Here is a 15147-nt window from a genome sequence, read left to right on the forward strand (position 1 = left end):
GAGGAGACCAAGTAGCTAGCCTATTATGCTTATGTGGAGGATATGCATAAATGTCATGAACATGACCAGCAGTGGAGTTTTGTGTCTAGTGGGCACAGTGACATGAAAATGGAAGTGGCTTCTAAACCATGGAGATTGCAGTTGTATTGACCTTTGCAGGACAGGTGGAAATTGAACATAAGAGAGGAGTAGGAAGCTTATCCACAAGCTAGGGACAGACTGATGAAAAGATATTCCGAACAGAAACGGGTATAATTTGGGGGGAGGGCTACTGTGGGAGTGGAGGATGAACAGACTCACCTACCTGGGATGGGGGTTGTGTGTACGTTGAAGCAGAACGAACCAGAAGCTTTGTAAGGTCTTGGCTTGAGGAAGACTTTTAACTCAGGCCCAAGAGGTTTGCCTTGGCAAACTCATGGCTGTTCACTTTTCACAGAGCGATTGGGCTTGAGGAAGAGTCTCTAGATGTCATTGTCTCCATGCAATTGAGTGGATGGCAACTGGTAAGATAAGAGATCATGATATTTTCCAGGATGAAGCCTATCACCTTGCTCAGAATACTGGTTTTTCCGCAGCCAAGTCTGAGTTCTCTCATGGGTGGCTCCTGACCTCGCCCTGATACCCACAAATGAACAACAGCCAGAAACACCCCTTGCTGAAGAGTTATCACCAAGAACTCCAGACAGGTCCTTCTGACAGTAATTGGTTCTCCTTGTAGAAATGTGATCAGATAAATTCTGAAACTGAAAAACTCATCTGAAGTGATTTAATCATTACTGAAGTAGTGTTACCCACCAACACTTTGTTGGGAGAAAAAATTCATTTTAGAATATTTATTGATAGTATGTCATATGCTAGAGGAAACCATGAAGTCCCTGTCCTATAATTATTTTGGAATGATAATTAGAAGAATAAATCCAGATATTCTCAGTGCTGTGACTGAAAATTGTCCCAGGTTTTGTCTATATTCAGTGAAACCACAACTATCTGGACATCTTAAGGATGTGTCCTCCTAATAAGTCAGAAGAGTGGCATAGATGTTTGTCTTAATGTTCTTGAATATGACTAAAACTTCTCTTGGTATTTCACCACCTGCTCATAGATGACAGCCTGGGCCCTCACTACAGGTGTCTGCTGCAGCGATGTCAGGGTTTAGGAACTAGTTCTCTGTTGCTTACCCTGAAATTTTGTGGCTTCGAATGACAGTAAGTATGATGTCACATGATTTCTGTGGTGTAAGAATTTGGAAGAGTTTAGGTGGGTAGCTTTCTCTTGGGGCCTGGTGTGGTTTTGGTAAAGATGCTGATTTGGGCTGCAATCATCTGAAGGCTTGACAAGTGTTAGAGAATCCACCTCCATGGGCCTCTCCACTGGGCTGCCTGGGTGTCTTTGCAATATCATTGCTGGTTTCTGCCACAGCTGATGGTCCAGGAGAACCAAATAAGCACTGTGGACTTCTGATACCATGTACCACAACTTGATTATTTTTCTGTGGTTGTAGAGACAGACCTTGCTTTTGGTATTAGCTGGACTCTTAAGAGGTGTGACTCCCCCTTGGCACGATTTGAGGCCGTATTCTGTGTGTGACCCTCTGAGTTCCACATTTTGTTTAGAAAGACAGTAGAATCATGAGACACGTGTCTTTTATATAAAGCCAAACTGAAATTCAACAAAATATTAGAAATATTGCTTGATTTAATTTTGGAGTAAGGAGTATAGAAGTCTTTGTAATAACTTGGGGGTTTTTATAAAGAAAATTGAAAGATAGGAACTTATAATAATTTTATAACAGTTCTGAATTGTGAAGTAAGTAAATTAGGCTCTGCAGTGCTTAAGGATGGGTTCCTCCCTCTGTTAATTAAATGAGATCCTATATGTAAATATGCTTAAAACGTGCTTGTATTTGATCATTTTTCTGTAAGCTTATGAATATTGTTAAGCTGGGATAGTAGGGATATAGTCAGATCTCAGTTTGTGTTATAGTAGGATTGCTTTTGTTGTGGTTTGGTCCTATTCAGGTTCTAAATCATGTACAACACTGCCACTGCCTGCTTGACTTGGAACCGTGCCGCTGTCACACCATTCTAACTGGTAAAGGGATTCTGCTGCAGATGCCAGCATTGCTGGATGGGACACAGAATGTGCAATAGGCTTATCTTGTGATGTGCTTTTTTGTGAGTGTGTCATCCTTGGAAGGAAGTCCACAGCCTGTCTCACCTTCTCTACATTTCTGTGTTTATTTTGATTCTAAGTTCTTAAAACCATATGTTTAAAATGAAGATTAAAATCAGTGTTGTTCTGATAGTGTTTATCAATTTCTCAACACTACTGGGAGAGATAGCCTTGTGGTCAAACCAGTTTGGGGAAATCACATGTTCAAAATTCATACTGGTCTCATGGGGCCTACTGCACTTGTGATGTCTCATTTTCCTGAGGCCAGGGACTTGAACACAAGAAGTGGGAGGATTGAACTTGTGAAATTTAGGTTATCAGATTCCCATGCATACCAGTCAGTGTGCATTTATAGAGACAACCAAAGAGATAGCTGCTCAGACTCAGACAATTATAGGTGCGCCCCTTTTATATAACAGCTGCTGCCCTAAAACTGTCTTGTCAATCAGCATGATCACAGGGATGGGGGAGGGGGAAGCTCTGCTTCAATCCATGGAAAACTCTTTTCTTTTTCTGTATCCTGTCAAGCCAAGGTTTCCTTAATCAGATTTTCCCCAAAGAGAGGTGTTTGTCGATATTGTGCCTTTGATGTTGTTCTCTAGAAAAACAAAAAGGACCCTTTGAAATTTCTCATTCCTATTGTATAAGGAAAGCAGGAAGTATTCAGAAGGTATCTTGTATTGTTGCCTTGCCTGACTTTTTCCGTTTGGTCAGTGATTGATATTTGATTCATTAACTTATGACCACTGGTAGATGAAAATACTACAGGTGCATTTTGTATGATTTAAGCTGGTTTTCATGTGTATTGTAGGGAAACAAAGTTATAAGGGAGAACATTTCTCAGGGAGAGGGAGCAGAGAGCGTTGGTGCTTTCCTAGTCTGGAAAAGCTGCATTCCATAGTCATTGCCTCATTAAACATAATGGTGGAAGAAGATGCTTGTTTTACCTGTTTTGTTGGTAACTATCAATATGTGTTTTCTCTGGTATTTAAAATGTACATTGAGATATGCTTTTAATTGTGAGTGTACTAATATAGTTATTATTTAGGCAAAGCTGGCGAATTAAATTTCCAACCACATAGCAGGGGCAAAAACAGATAAGATGATGTATAATTTTGTATTAAGGCCTACTTCTAGACTCTAGATTCAGCAAAATTATATACAACTGACCTGACTTTCAAATTTGTTTTCATTATTTTATTTTGCAGGATAACAAAGCCATTGACCTTTGCTGATTGTGTTGGGGACGAACTTCCTTTAGGATGGGAAACCGTATATGATAAACAAATTGGAATTTATTATATGGACCACATAAATAGTAAGTAATATTCCATATTTGCACCAATACACGTGACTGAATTTTCAGGGTGAATCACAGAAATGCTAAAACCTTGTTTTGTAAAGCAAAATAATTATTACTATCCAGTGCAACCTTAAACAGGGTTTTCTACCTCTAATATGCAGTTTTCATTAGCTGATTCTCAAAAAGCAGTTATAGTGTGGCTGTACCTCATCTAAGTCTTACTGAGGACTGCATGAATATATTTAATGCAGGGTTGTAATATTTAATATAAGGAATTAATTGCCCAGGCAGTCTGGAAATGGAAATACTTCTCCTAATGAAAAGCTTGTTTATTACAAAATAGCACTTCTGAGTTCTTGGACTAGTAAGTGCCCAAGTGGTTACCTTAATATCATTTTGTCATGTATGTTTGCTTTTAACACACCAAGCTTTTTGATCTGTGTGTGTGTGTGTGTGTGTGTGTGTCTAGAAGGTGATAGGCTGTGACCTTACCAGTGTCCTTTGTAGAACTGTGTGGAGCACTGGTTCTCCACTTGGGATAATTTTGCCCCTAACTTGGGATAATTTTGCCCCCAGGGTCACTTGACACTGAAGGCATTCACTATAGCCATGCCTGAGAGAGTTGCTACCAACGTCCAGTGATGGAAACCACGGCTGCTGCTAGATGTTCTACAGTGCACAGGATGGCCCCACCACAGAGAGTGGGTCAACCCCAAATGTGGATAGTGCCTGGGACAAATCCTACTTCAGAGGCTTTGTCTCGTTGTAGACGTGTGCCCTATATGGCCTTGCTGGAAAAGCCTGCCAGCTGCTATGCTGCAGCTGAGGATCTGTTTTGGCCCATCACTCTTGTAACTTGTAAACCCAGGTTGTTCACGGCTCTGTGCCCCCATGTTGCCAATGATGTTCCTTGCTGGCTTGCTCTGTGAATCACAGCAAACATTCATAGAGCACCTCAGTGCTGCCTGCTCTGTTCAGACTTTAGACACACAGGAAGTTAAGACTTAATCTCTACCCTTCTGGGTTTGACATGCTAGAAGTAGGCATGAACCCTAAAAAGAAAATCGTCACCAGTGACTTTCTTACAGCTATCAGAAGCATAAGGGATGATCCAGCATTTGAGAGATGGTAGATGAACACAGAAGTGCTGGGGTCATACCACCTTTTTCCTTGAAGCCCACCTGGAACCTCAACCCTTGACTGCTCAGCTATTAACCTCTTTAAAGCACAGAATCTGAGGAATCACATAGTGAAATTGGAACTGTGCAAGTCAATGGTGCGTGGGCTGGGGGAGACCAGAAGGTCACAGTGTTGATAGCCTTCGAGGTTCCCAAGAGCCTCCAGGGCACTGGAACAGTGTGAATCTGCCAGTTGGCAGCTACATTGGATCTCCCAGCTGAATAAACATCAGGAACATTCGGGTAGGTGCAGAAGTCCTGACTGTCCCACCCCAGGCCCACTGAATCTGAACTCAAGAGCTGAGGTCAGATTCTTCTTCTTCTTCTTTTTTTTTAACTTCTGTTAAATTTATTGTTACATTTTAGGTATATAATAGTTACATTCATCATTGGGATCTGTACCATTACAAAATAAGTACCAAGATACATCATGAGGTCAGGTTCTGATATTTGATTTTCTGCTCTTCTATGTGAGCTTTTAAGGTCCAGAGAAGGAAGGTAAGAGCCTCAGGTGGCAGAGTGCAAGGCTGCATATGGGGTATCAACAAGGTTTTTCCTACCTTGGAGCATTTAGCTTGTGTGTGTGTGTGTGTGTGCGTGTGTGTGTGTTAAAATAAAGTTAACATAAACTTTACATATCTAACCTTTTCCAGGTAAAATACACAGATCATTAAATGAGCCATTTTAAAGTAAACAATTCAGTAGCATTTGGTGCAATCACAGTGTTGTACAGACACCACCTCTGTCTAGTTCCAAACCACTTTCATCAGCCCCAAAGGGAAATTCATCCTTAGGAAATAGTCACTCTTCATTCCCTTCTCCGTACTCTCTGGTAGTGATCAGTCTGCTTTCTGTCCTCGAGGACTTGCATGTTCCCAACATTTCATAGTTATAGAATCATATACTATCTTAGCTTTTATTTCTGCTTTCCTTCACTGAGCATAATGTTTTTGAGGTTCCTCAGAATCGTAGCAGGCGTAAGTGCTTCATTCCTTTTTATGGCCTGATAACCTTTTCTTCTACAGATGAAGCAAATGTACTGAGAATATAAAGACAATTCAGTCCGTTCCCCTGCTATTCAGGGCTTTTAGTTTACAGGGAGACCAAAAAGCTATAAAAATAATTATGTGCCATATGGCAGGTGGTAAGAGTGGCAGTGCTGGGAGGGCCAGAGAAGGTTCAAACCAGAAGTGTCTTTGTAGTGAGTGTTGGGAGGCAGTGGGCTTTCCTGATGGGCAGAAGAGGACAGAAGCAACATAAAAGAAGTGGAGATGAGCACAATGAGTGTATGTGGGGCCTTGGGGAAGAGGATATCTGTGAGGAAAAGGACAGAAAACAGAGATGAAGCTGGCACGTGAGTTTCAGGGCTCCTATCATGCCAGGGCAACTGGACTTTGTGTTATAGGAGAGCTTCCTGTGGGAGAGAGTGCAGCGGGTTGGGAAGGTGATGTTTGTGAGTGTATAGAGAATGGCCATGGTGGCTCAAGACAGAGACTGGGCTGATTGTGGAGGGCATTTTGGTGGGTCTCATTGCACTAAGGGGAGACAGGCAAGAGAACATGTCACCAGCCAAGATTATATCCAGTGGCAGGAGTCACCAATTCCTGATGACTCTTCAGTAGTCTAGCAGGGGGAAGAGCAGGAGTTCTTTATGGATGAGTCAGGTTGGGTTCCCAGGGTGGCTGGGGGGAGGTCCAGATGGCATTGCTCACTGTGAATGGGAAGGCAGAAGGCCAAGCAGCGTGTAGTGTCATCATTTGGTTTGCGTTTGCTTTGGGTACTATGAAAGGGTGGTGTTGAGAATATGTGGGCCCTCCTGAGAGCCTTCAGTGAGAAGGCAGGGTGGGCATGGGGGGACTATGGGTGGAATTTAGTGATGAATCTTTGGAAAGGGAAAAGGAGAAGAGGGGCAAGCTACATCAGCAGATGGTAGTATTTCTGTTATTCTGCAATGAAGAGGTCAGTGAGAAGAACATTATAAATAGATTAGTTTGACAGGCCAATTGCATTTGGGTTAATGTCTTCCAATTATGCCCATTTAAAATGTGGTCTTTATGGTGTAAAAATGGCCTTGTGTTATCTTCCCTTCTCGAATGGACTATTTTATACCTGTAGAGTTTTCTTGTCTCAACTGTGGATATAGAAATAGGTATTGTAGACTTTTCCATATTGTGCATTCTAGTAGATAATTCATTTTCACATTGAGCAGCAGTATACCTGTTGACTGTTTATCAGTCTACTGATTTTACCCTTAAGTCAACTTGTGTTCTTACCCTTCTCATTTCAGAGCTTACCCAGATTGAGGATCCAAGAGAACAGTGGAGGCGAGAGCAGGAGCGGATGTTGAAAGAGTATTTAATTGTAGCCCAGGAGGCTCTCAATGCCAAGAAAGAAATCTACCAGATCAAGCAGCAGCGATTGGAACTGGCTCAGGAGGAATACCAGCAGCTGCACACACTATGTGAGGATGACAGCCGCTCATATGCCAGCTGTGAGTTGACTGTCTTTGGTGAATGTGCATGACTTTCATGGTCATCTCTTTGCTAGGTTGTTTGTAAACACTCAAGACAGCTTTATGAAGGTTCCAGTCACAGACTGCTAGGTAATCAATATTTATCAAGTGCCTCCTTTGTGCCCAGACACTAGAATATGGTGGTGACTAACAGAGGAAAGGTCCTTGTCCTCGTAGAGCTTATCTTCAGGACAAAAGGTGAAAAACAAATATGCAGTTACAATATCAGGTTGTGGTATGAAGCAACCTCCTTTCTCATGGCTGTCACTTTGGAAGAGGGCTTCATTCAGAGGTCACTGCAGTTAATTCTGCATGTCTGGAGTGATGTCTTGGGAAACCTACACATTGGGTTTTTCAATTCTGGGTGGGAAGATTCAGGAGTCTGCAGCACCTGTTTCTCTATAGAGGTCTCTTTTAGGCTTTCTTTTAGGTTTCTAAAGGAGCAGAAACCCGTTGTAACCCAGAAAATTGAAGTAATTGCTGACCTGAAAGTAAGGTGGCTGGACTCTGCTGTTCTCCAAAAGAACCCTGCCATAGTTTCAGAGGCTGCTGGAGGTCGCCTCCTGTTTCATTAGTACTTAGCAGGTGCTCGGATATGGAGGGAACCACGTCCTGTTTCAGAATCCAAAACCTTTTGTTACTGACACAGTCATGGTGTGAGCCAGTTCTGAACAGAGTGGTCACATTCAGTAGCCCACCAGAGGTGCACATGGCTACCACTGTCCTTGGCACCAGTGAGTTTAGAGAGAATATATAAAGTTGGTACCACTAAGTAGGGGGACCTACTTATGACATACTGCCATGTCACCAATTGTTTGGCCTTAGTAATAAAGTTTTGAACATTAAAGATATGATCATGCTTTACTCTGTGTAATAAGTCAGAATCGAATTAATCCCAAGGGGCCACACGACTTGTGTTCTTTTTTTATTACAGCTGCTGTTGAAGATGAAAAAGCATATACACTATGGACAATAGTGCAGTTTTGCCTCTGTAATAGGAATTTAAGATATTTCTGTTACCTTGTGCCTTGAAGGAATGGAGGTGACTAAGTTTTTTTTTTGGGGGGGGGTACTGGGGATCGAACTCCGGTCCTTGTGCTTGCAAGGCAGGCAGCGGCACCACTGAGCTAAATCTTCCGCCCAAGTTTTTTTTTTTTTTTTAACTTTCCATCAAAAGGTGATAGATTAGCTCAATGCTGAATTTTAGAGGCTGGTTTCTTCTTTCCAGTTTTCTTACAGTCTTTCTTTGATTTTGGTATCAGCCTGATAGTGGCCTCATAGAATGAATTGAAAAGTGTTCCTTCCTGTTTTCTGAAAGATTTTGTGTGGGACTGGTATTAAGGGGTTCTTAACTATTTGGTAGAACTCACCAGAAAAACCACCAGGGCCTGGAGTTCTTTGTGGGAATGTTTTCAATTACAGGTTCAGTACCTTTAGTACATATAGGGCTATTCAGGTTTTTAATCTCTTGAATCGGTTTTTGGATTTGTGTATTTGAAAGAATTTTTCTATTCATACAAAGTCAGCAAACTTTGCTCTAAAGGATAAATAGTTTAGACTTTGTGGGCCATTTGATCTCAGGCTGAGATAGTCCTATTGTTTTTATGCAGAAATGTAGAAAACATGTAAATGAGTATGTCTGGCTATGCTCCAGTGAAAGTATAAATATAGATAACAAGCCAGACTTGGCCCCTAGGGAGTTTGCCAAATGTTGATTAGAGCTGTCAAGTCTCTAAATCACATAGATTCCCTTTCTATCCTTTTGGCATCTGTGGACTTTGAGGTAATGTTCTCTCAGGTCTGATATCAATAATTGATATCTTCTCTTTTTCTCTTTTTAATCAGTCTAGCTAAAATTTTGTCAATTTTGTTTATCTTTTGTTTGTTTTTCATTGAACTGGCTTTGGGGTTTTCCTTTTTCCTCCTATTTCTTGTCTGTTTTCTAGGGTACTGACTTTTCTTCTTTACTATTTTCTTTCCATTTAGTTTGCCTTGAGTTTGTTCTTCCTTTTGCAGCTTCCTGAAGTGGAAACATAGATCGCCGATTTTAGACCTTTCTTATTTTTTCACATAGCCTTTAAAGGTGTAAATTCCCCTATTTCTTTTTAACTTCATTCTACAAATTTGGGTATGTTATATTTTTTCATTTTCATTCAGTTCAAAACATTATCTCATGTCCCTGGTGATTTATTCTTTGACCTATATGTTCTCCAGATGTGAGTTGTTGGGATTTTTAAAAAGATGTGTTGTTATTGATTTCTAATTTAATTCCATTTGGTGAGAGACTAAGATTTTGATCTTTTGAAATCTATTGAGATGACCTTTATAGTTCCATATGGTCTCTCTTGGTGATCTCATAGGATCAGAAGCACATGAACTTGGTGCCTCAAGATTATACCTAATGGAAGCATTGGCTTATAATTGGTCCTAAGATCATATAGTTAGCAATTCTAAATCTTTCACGAAGCTACTTGCCAGAAACAAGGTTGAACCATAAAAAGTTGCCATTTTTGTAGTTCAAGAAAGGCTAAATATTGGCAGTTTCTTAAGATTCATCCCAATAATGTCTTTCCAGTAGCCCTTAGGTACTTTATCTGTTCCATGGTAAGATTTCATGAGGTTCCTTAGGAGGCTTTCAAGTCAGTCTTTCAAGAATGGAATGGAAGAAGTATGTATCAGAAAAACTTGACAGGAAGTTTCTTGGCCAGTGTTTGAAAAGAAAAACTGAGCCAGGAGAAGGTGCGCACTATATACTGGCTACTGCTAATGCAGCCAGCACTCCAGCTGCACCAAGCATGGGAATTCTGGACTGGATGCCCTTAAAGATGCAGACATGGCAGGTGCTTGGAGTACCTACCCTGAGGGGGAGCAAATGGAGCTCCTATGTAGTGCAGAGCCTATCAGGTAATGTTGTTCAGTATTTAAGAGACCTGTGGAGCTGAGGCATTGAAGAAGATTAGTTTTCGTACCCCCTCCTGACATTTAGGCAGATAAGGAATTAGGCTCAGTCACATTCCTTTCTAAACCCCATGGAATTTTATTAATGCCTGGTAAAAAGAAATATTCAAGATGCTCTCTTTGAAGTAGCATTTGTTTCTTTGTAGAGGAAGATGAAGACTGTGGTATTGAGGTTGTAGCATGCTTGTCAGATTCCCTTGCTCACAGTCTTGGTGGGTATATATGTGGTCGGTTCCTCCATGTGGGGAGGTTGTTTTGGAGGCCTGAGTGGGGCCTGCTTGTTTTTGTGAAAGGGCTGGAGATGCCAGTGGAGCTTCTTGGGGCCTATCAGCTCACCAGGGAAAAAGCCAACTATGAGTGGAATCTAGGAGTTAATCCAAGTGGTTTATCAAATTGCTGCTGTCCCTAGGGTTTCCATCAGGCTCTTTCAGTCTGCTGTTTAACCTGAATTGCTGATTACAATGAGGAAAACCCTGCTAGTCATGACTCAAATGCATTCTTTCTGGCCACAGGGTAAAGTTCAGTACAGTGATCCTTTTGGCTTGAATTGTCATGATCTCACAGATGGCTCATACACCCATGCCAGAGGGGCTGGGCCCATGTTGGGAGCTGCTTGTGGCTGTATCCAATCTCACCTTGCTCTAGTCAGCTACACGGATCTCATGGCACTGAGATCTCGCTCAGTGCCAGCTCTCCTCTAAAATTGGAAGGTGTCTCCTTGTTCTGGTACTGGGAACTGAGTATCACCTGGATTTATTTGCCATTACTTCTTTGCATCAGTGATACATTGAAGGGAAAGGAAATAACTATTCCATAAGCTAAAGTTTCATATATATCGTTATGATTGCCATGCCATGAAGAACATGTTGTGGTTTTCCTTGTTCTCTCAAGAAACTGAATATCAGGGAGGCTAACTTATTTCTTCAAGGTTACATACCCAGGCAATAAATAATAGAACTTGCATTCAAACCCAGATCTGTTTGCTTGTACTGTACCCTTCAGTTCTCTATACTATTTCCTAGACTGGGAAGAGGCAGCTCAGAAGAGCCATTTGGGTTTCTGGAACACTTACTGCCTTCTGCTGCCATTTCTAAGTTATAACTGAAAATAAAGACCACTCATACATCGACAAGTTGGAAATTACTCAACACTGAAGGGGCAAGTGAAAAACAGATCACTTCTTACTTTTTGACTTTCTCATGACTTATGTAGGATCACTAAACTAATCATCTATTTTAGACAGGTTTTTATTTAGCACCTGATGTTGATATATACTAAAGGTTGAGGATACAATTTAAAGACTGATTGTAAGGAAAAGTGAAGCAATAACTGGGAACAGGAACTAACTGGGAAGATTGGAGGAGGGGAAATGTGTCTGGCACATACCCTTCACAGATTTTCCCCTGAGCTCTGAAAATCACTGGAATAAAACCCCGTTCACTGGAGAGGAAAGATTTGGTGTCATTGTTGGGCCATCTGGTATCTAAGAATATCCAAGCCTTGACCTTTTTTGCTCCTGACTAAAACAAATTCAGATGCTTTGCTAGATTAGAGCATACATGTCTCCAGGAAGCAAGATGCCTACTGTACTTTATTTCTATGAGTCTCTGAGCTCATTGTCTGGTGCCCATTCCTGTGTTACACTTTGTACATACAACAGTGGGATGATTCTGTTCTACAGTGGGCTAATTCTCTCAGTGACACACCCAGTAGTTTTTCTACAGCTCCATTTTGTAGAGTATTTGCCCTTCTTTTAACACTGACTGCATTATTATCTCAGAAACTTTTCTTCTGGAGTTACACCTTCATTCTTGAGAAACTCTAGCCTCTGCCTACATTCAGATTAACTATATGACCATGTGCAGGCTCTTTTGGAAGAAATTCTTGCTGGTAGAATTACGATCTGAACCACAGGTTTGCAAACTCTCATCAGGCCTATAGGCTGAATTCTATCCAGTGGTGCTGTTCACAAATAGTTTTCTTGGAACCTAGTGATGCCCATTCACTCCCTTATCGTCTGTTGCAGCTAAAACAGAAGAATTGAGTATTCAAGACAGACTGTGTGGGGCCAGTGCCAAATATACTTAATATCAGTCCCTTTACTGAAAAGATTTCCAACCTATGGTCTACACTGGTGATTCTCAGCCTTGGTTGCAAGTTCAAATCTCCTGGAGGGCTTTTAAAAAATGACTACTGCTTGGACTCCATGCTGAGGGATTTCAATTTAATTGGCCTTGGATAGGGCCAGCCATTTTTGTTGTTTGCTTCTTTAAAGCTCCCCTAGTGATTCCCAAGTTAAGAGCCACTGGCTTAGATTGACTGAACTTCTCTTTTAGTAGTAGGAATATGGCTTGGTTATCCCAGCTCCAAGGAGCCATACACCCAAAGTTTCTTTGGGGTGCTTGGGAAAGAGTCGACCTTATCTTTGGTGAGAAAGTGCTGACTCACCTCGGAATCTTGGGTCAGGTGGTGGTGAAGCTTGACCTTATCAGCTATCAGTCCTGCCAACATTCTTTCTGAGGCTCCAAGCCCATCCCACAAAGACTATCTTCTTTCCGTGCCTTGTTACAGGGTGTTTCTCATCTGCTGTCTGGGTTAGGATAAGGACTACAGTCAATCTGATCAGCCTTTTGTTTTCCATCATATAAACATGTTGGAGCAGGCAGGAAAAAAATGGATCACAAAGGATTTTTCACACGTTATGAGTTGGCAAGCCTCAATTTTGAAGGCTATAGCAGAGCACATGTGTTTACTGAGAGATAATTCCCCAGGAGTCCACGTTTTAGACACAAATCAAATGAATGATGATGTAGTGTGGATCAAGTCACTACAAACTCAGTCTTTTAATCTATAAAGTGGAGAAACATAGTCATAGTTTCCCTTTCACAAAGATTTCATGACAATGGATGAAATAAATGTGAAGGGCACCCTATAATAGCAAGGTATAATAATTTACATTGTTATGGTCCAGCTAAGCTGTAATTGCTTTTATCATTCAAAGCAATATTATGTGTGTGAGCAGATTCCTTAAGCTACTTTAATAGGTCTGCACACTGCTCTCCTAGGATGAAGAGAATTTTGGAGGTGGAAGTCTGTTCCTTATCATAAACCTTGAGATTGGAGACATGCTTATGAGAGGAAGATCTTTTTATAAATGTTGTGGAGTGCATGCTGTTAAAAAGGGGGTCTGGTGTCTTGAGCTATTCCTTGGATTCTATAATTGGTATAAGTGGTTCTATTAGACTTACCAGCAGATCTGAGGGACTGAGATTTTTATTTATAAATTGAACTCTTCTATTAAAAGTTATGCCAGTGTTCACAACTATTCCTAGCATCAGGAGATAAAATGTATTCATAATCTTATGTACTTGACTTCTTTTCATCCCACACATAGAGTTTTAAAATTGTAAAGACCATAGCAAAAGTAACATGAATGGTATCCATATAAGTGAAATCCGTCTTCTAGGACATTTCAGCTATAAGTAAAAGAAAACTAATACCCATGGGTGGGACAAAAAGGAAAGTTATTGTCATGTAACAGTCCTCCAGAGGCTGTGTAGGGTTGTCCACGGATTTCTGTCTACACTTCCTGTGTGTGTTTCAAGTCTTTGCTAATTTTCCCTATGAATGATACATAAGAAATTTAGTAATGATGATTTCCAGATATTGTTACTAATGTTTAGCATTGAAGTTAACTTTGTTGAACTTTTGTGGTGGGGTTACTTTCAATTCTTAATAGGAAAGGTCCTAGATGATAACTGTTGGCTTGTCTGCCTGCTAAATTGGCAAGTTCAACACATGTTTAAGGGAGGAGTCAGCAAGCCCTCCTCTCCTTTCCATATTGCCTCCCACCCATGTAAGTGGCATTTAAGAAGGCATTTAAGTTTGGTTCTAGGAGACTGAAGTCCTAGGAGTGTAATATAGAGATTTTATATAATTTTTTTAACCTCTTAAAGGCATTATTTGAGGTGTTGCTTTCATTACTAATCTTAAATGGAGCCCATGAGTCAGCCAGGGTTGAAGTTGCAGGATTTAGAAACAGACATTCTCATTTAAGAAGGAATTCTGGGTTTTTGTTTGTTTGTTTGGTTTATTTTTGGTGGTGCTGCGGATTAAACACAGGCCTTTGGACATGCTAGGCAAGTACTCTACCACTGAACTACATCTCCAGCCCAAGAATTCTATTTTAAAAATATTTAACTCCATGTCTTTGAGAGATCATGATTCTAAGTATAAGAAAATTTGAGATAAGCTGGCAGACATTTAGCTTCTCCAGATATTTATTCCCAGTATATTCAGTTGTTTGAAGTTGTGACTGAATGGGGTTTAAATAGTAGATTTTCCATAGAACTGTTTTTAAAATGAGAGATCTGAACTGCCCAAATTAACTTTGGATGTGGTTCTAATTGAGGTTTTAAATAATCTTGCTGTGTAAGCTACTTGACAGGTTTGAGCCATCCTTTCCAATATAAAGTCAGGGAAGGATTTTGAATTAGCTTCTAGTTGTAGGAACCTAAGTTAACTGTATAACTCTCAGCCCAAGGCACCCCGATCAAAGGAATAAAAGAAAGTATCCTAGCCCTGCAGATGGATCTTCTGAGCAGGTGTGTTAAGGACAGTAACCAGGAGGCTGATGTTACGGTGCAGGGGCGACTCACAGAGGAAGACAAATGAGCTAAAAAAGAGAAGTCATGTTGTCACAGTGCAAAAGCTCATGGCTGTAGATGTGCGGAATGGGTGGTAGAAATAAGAAACAGACACTGACTGCTCCATACGCTGGAACACCAGGAAAGGTTTGCAGCTCTGTGTGGACAGAAATTGGCACTGTACATGGTATATAAACAGCTCCGTGGTGCTCATTCACACCACGTATTAGCTATTCATACTAATGACGCTGTGTCTGTAAAAAGCATTTAAATCATATGTGCTGTTGCACTGTTTAAGAAAACCTTGAACTATGTGGTGTATTTTAGCTAACCATCCATTAACAAGTTGCTCGAACAAAAGTGTGTGAGCAACTCACT

The 15147-nt window shown here is 40.9% G+C and overlaps 1 protein-coding gene across 2 annotated transcripts in view; it reads left to right on the top strand.

The window, feature by feature from the left end:
• Nucleotides 1-3385: 3385 nt before the first annotated feature.
• Wwc3 (WWC family member 3) overlaps nucleotides 3386-15147 on the top strand; it is a 63394-nt gene continuing 51632 nt past the window's right edge. Inside the window, exons 1-2 of one of the 2 annotated variants that reach the window (XM_010613993.1) lie at nucleotides 3386-3490; nucleotides 6941-7144. In XM_010613993.1, coding sequence (XP_010612295.1) covers nucleotides 3475-3490; nucleotides 6941-7144 — 220 coding nt within the window. In that variant the 5' untranslated portion in view covers nucleotides 3386-3474. The remainder of the gene's footprint in view (nucleotides 3491-6940; nucleotides 7145-15147) is intronic. The other variant, XM_010613992.2, reaches the window with a different exon arrangement.

Source organism: Fukomys damarensis, unplaced genomic scaffold, assembly GCF_012274545.1.
Source record: "Fukomys damarensis isolate Sample0158 unplaced genomic scaffold, DMR_v1.0_HiC HiC_scaffold_39, whole genome shotgun sequence".
NCBI lineage: Eukaryota > Metazoa > Chordata > Mammalia > Rodentia > Bathyergidae > Fukomys > Fukomys damarensis.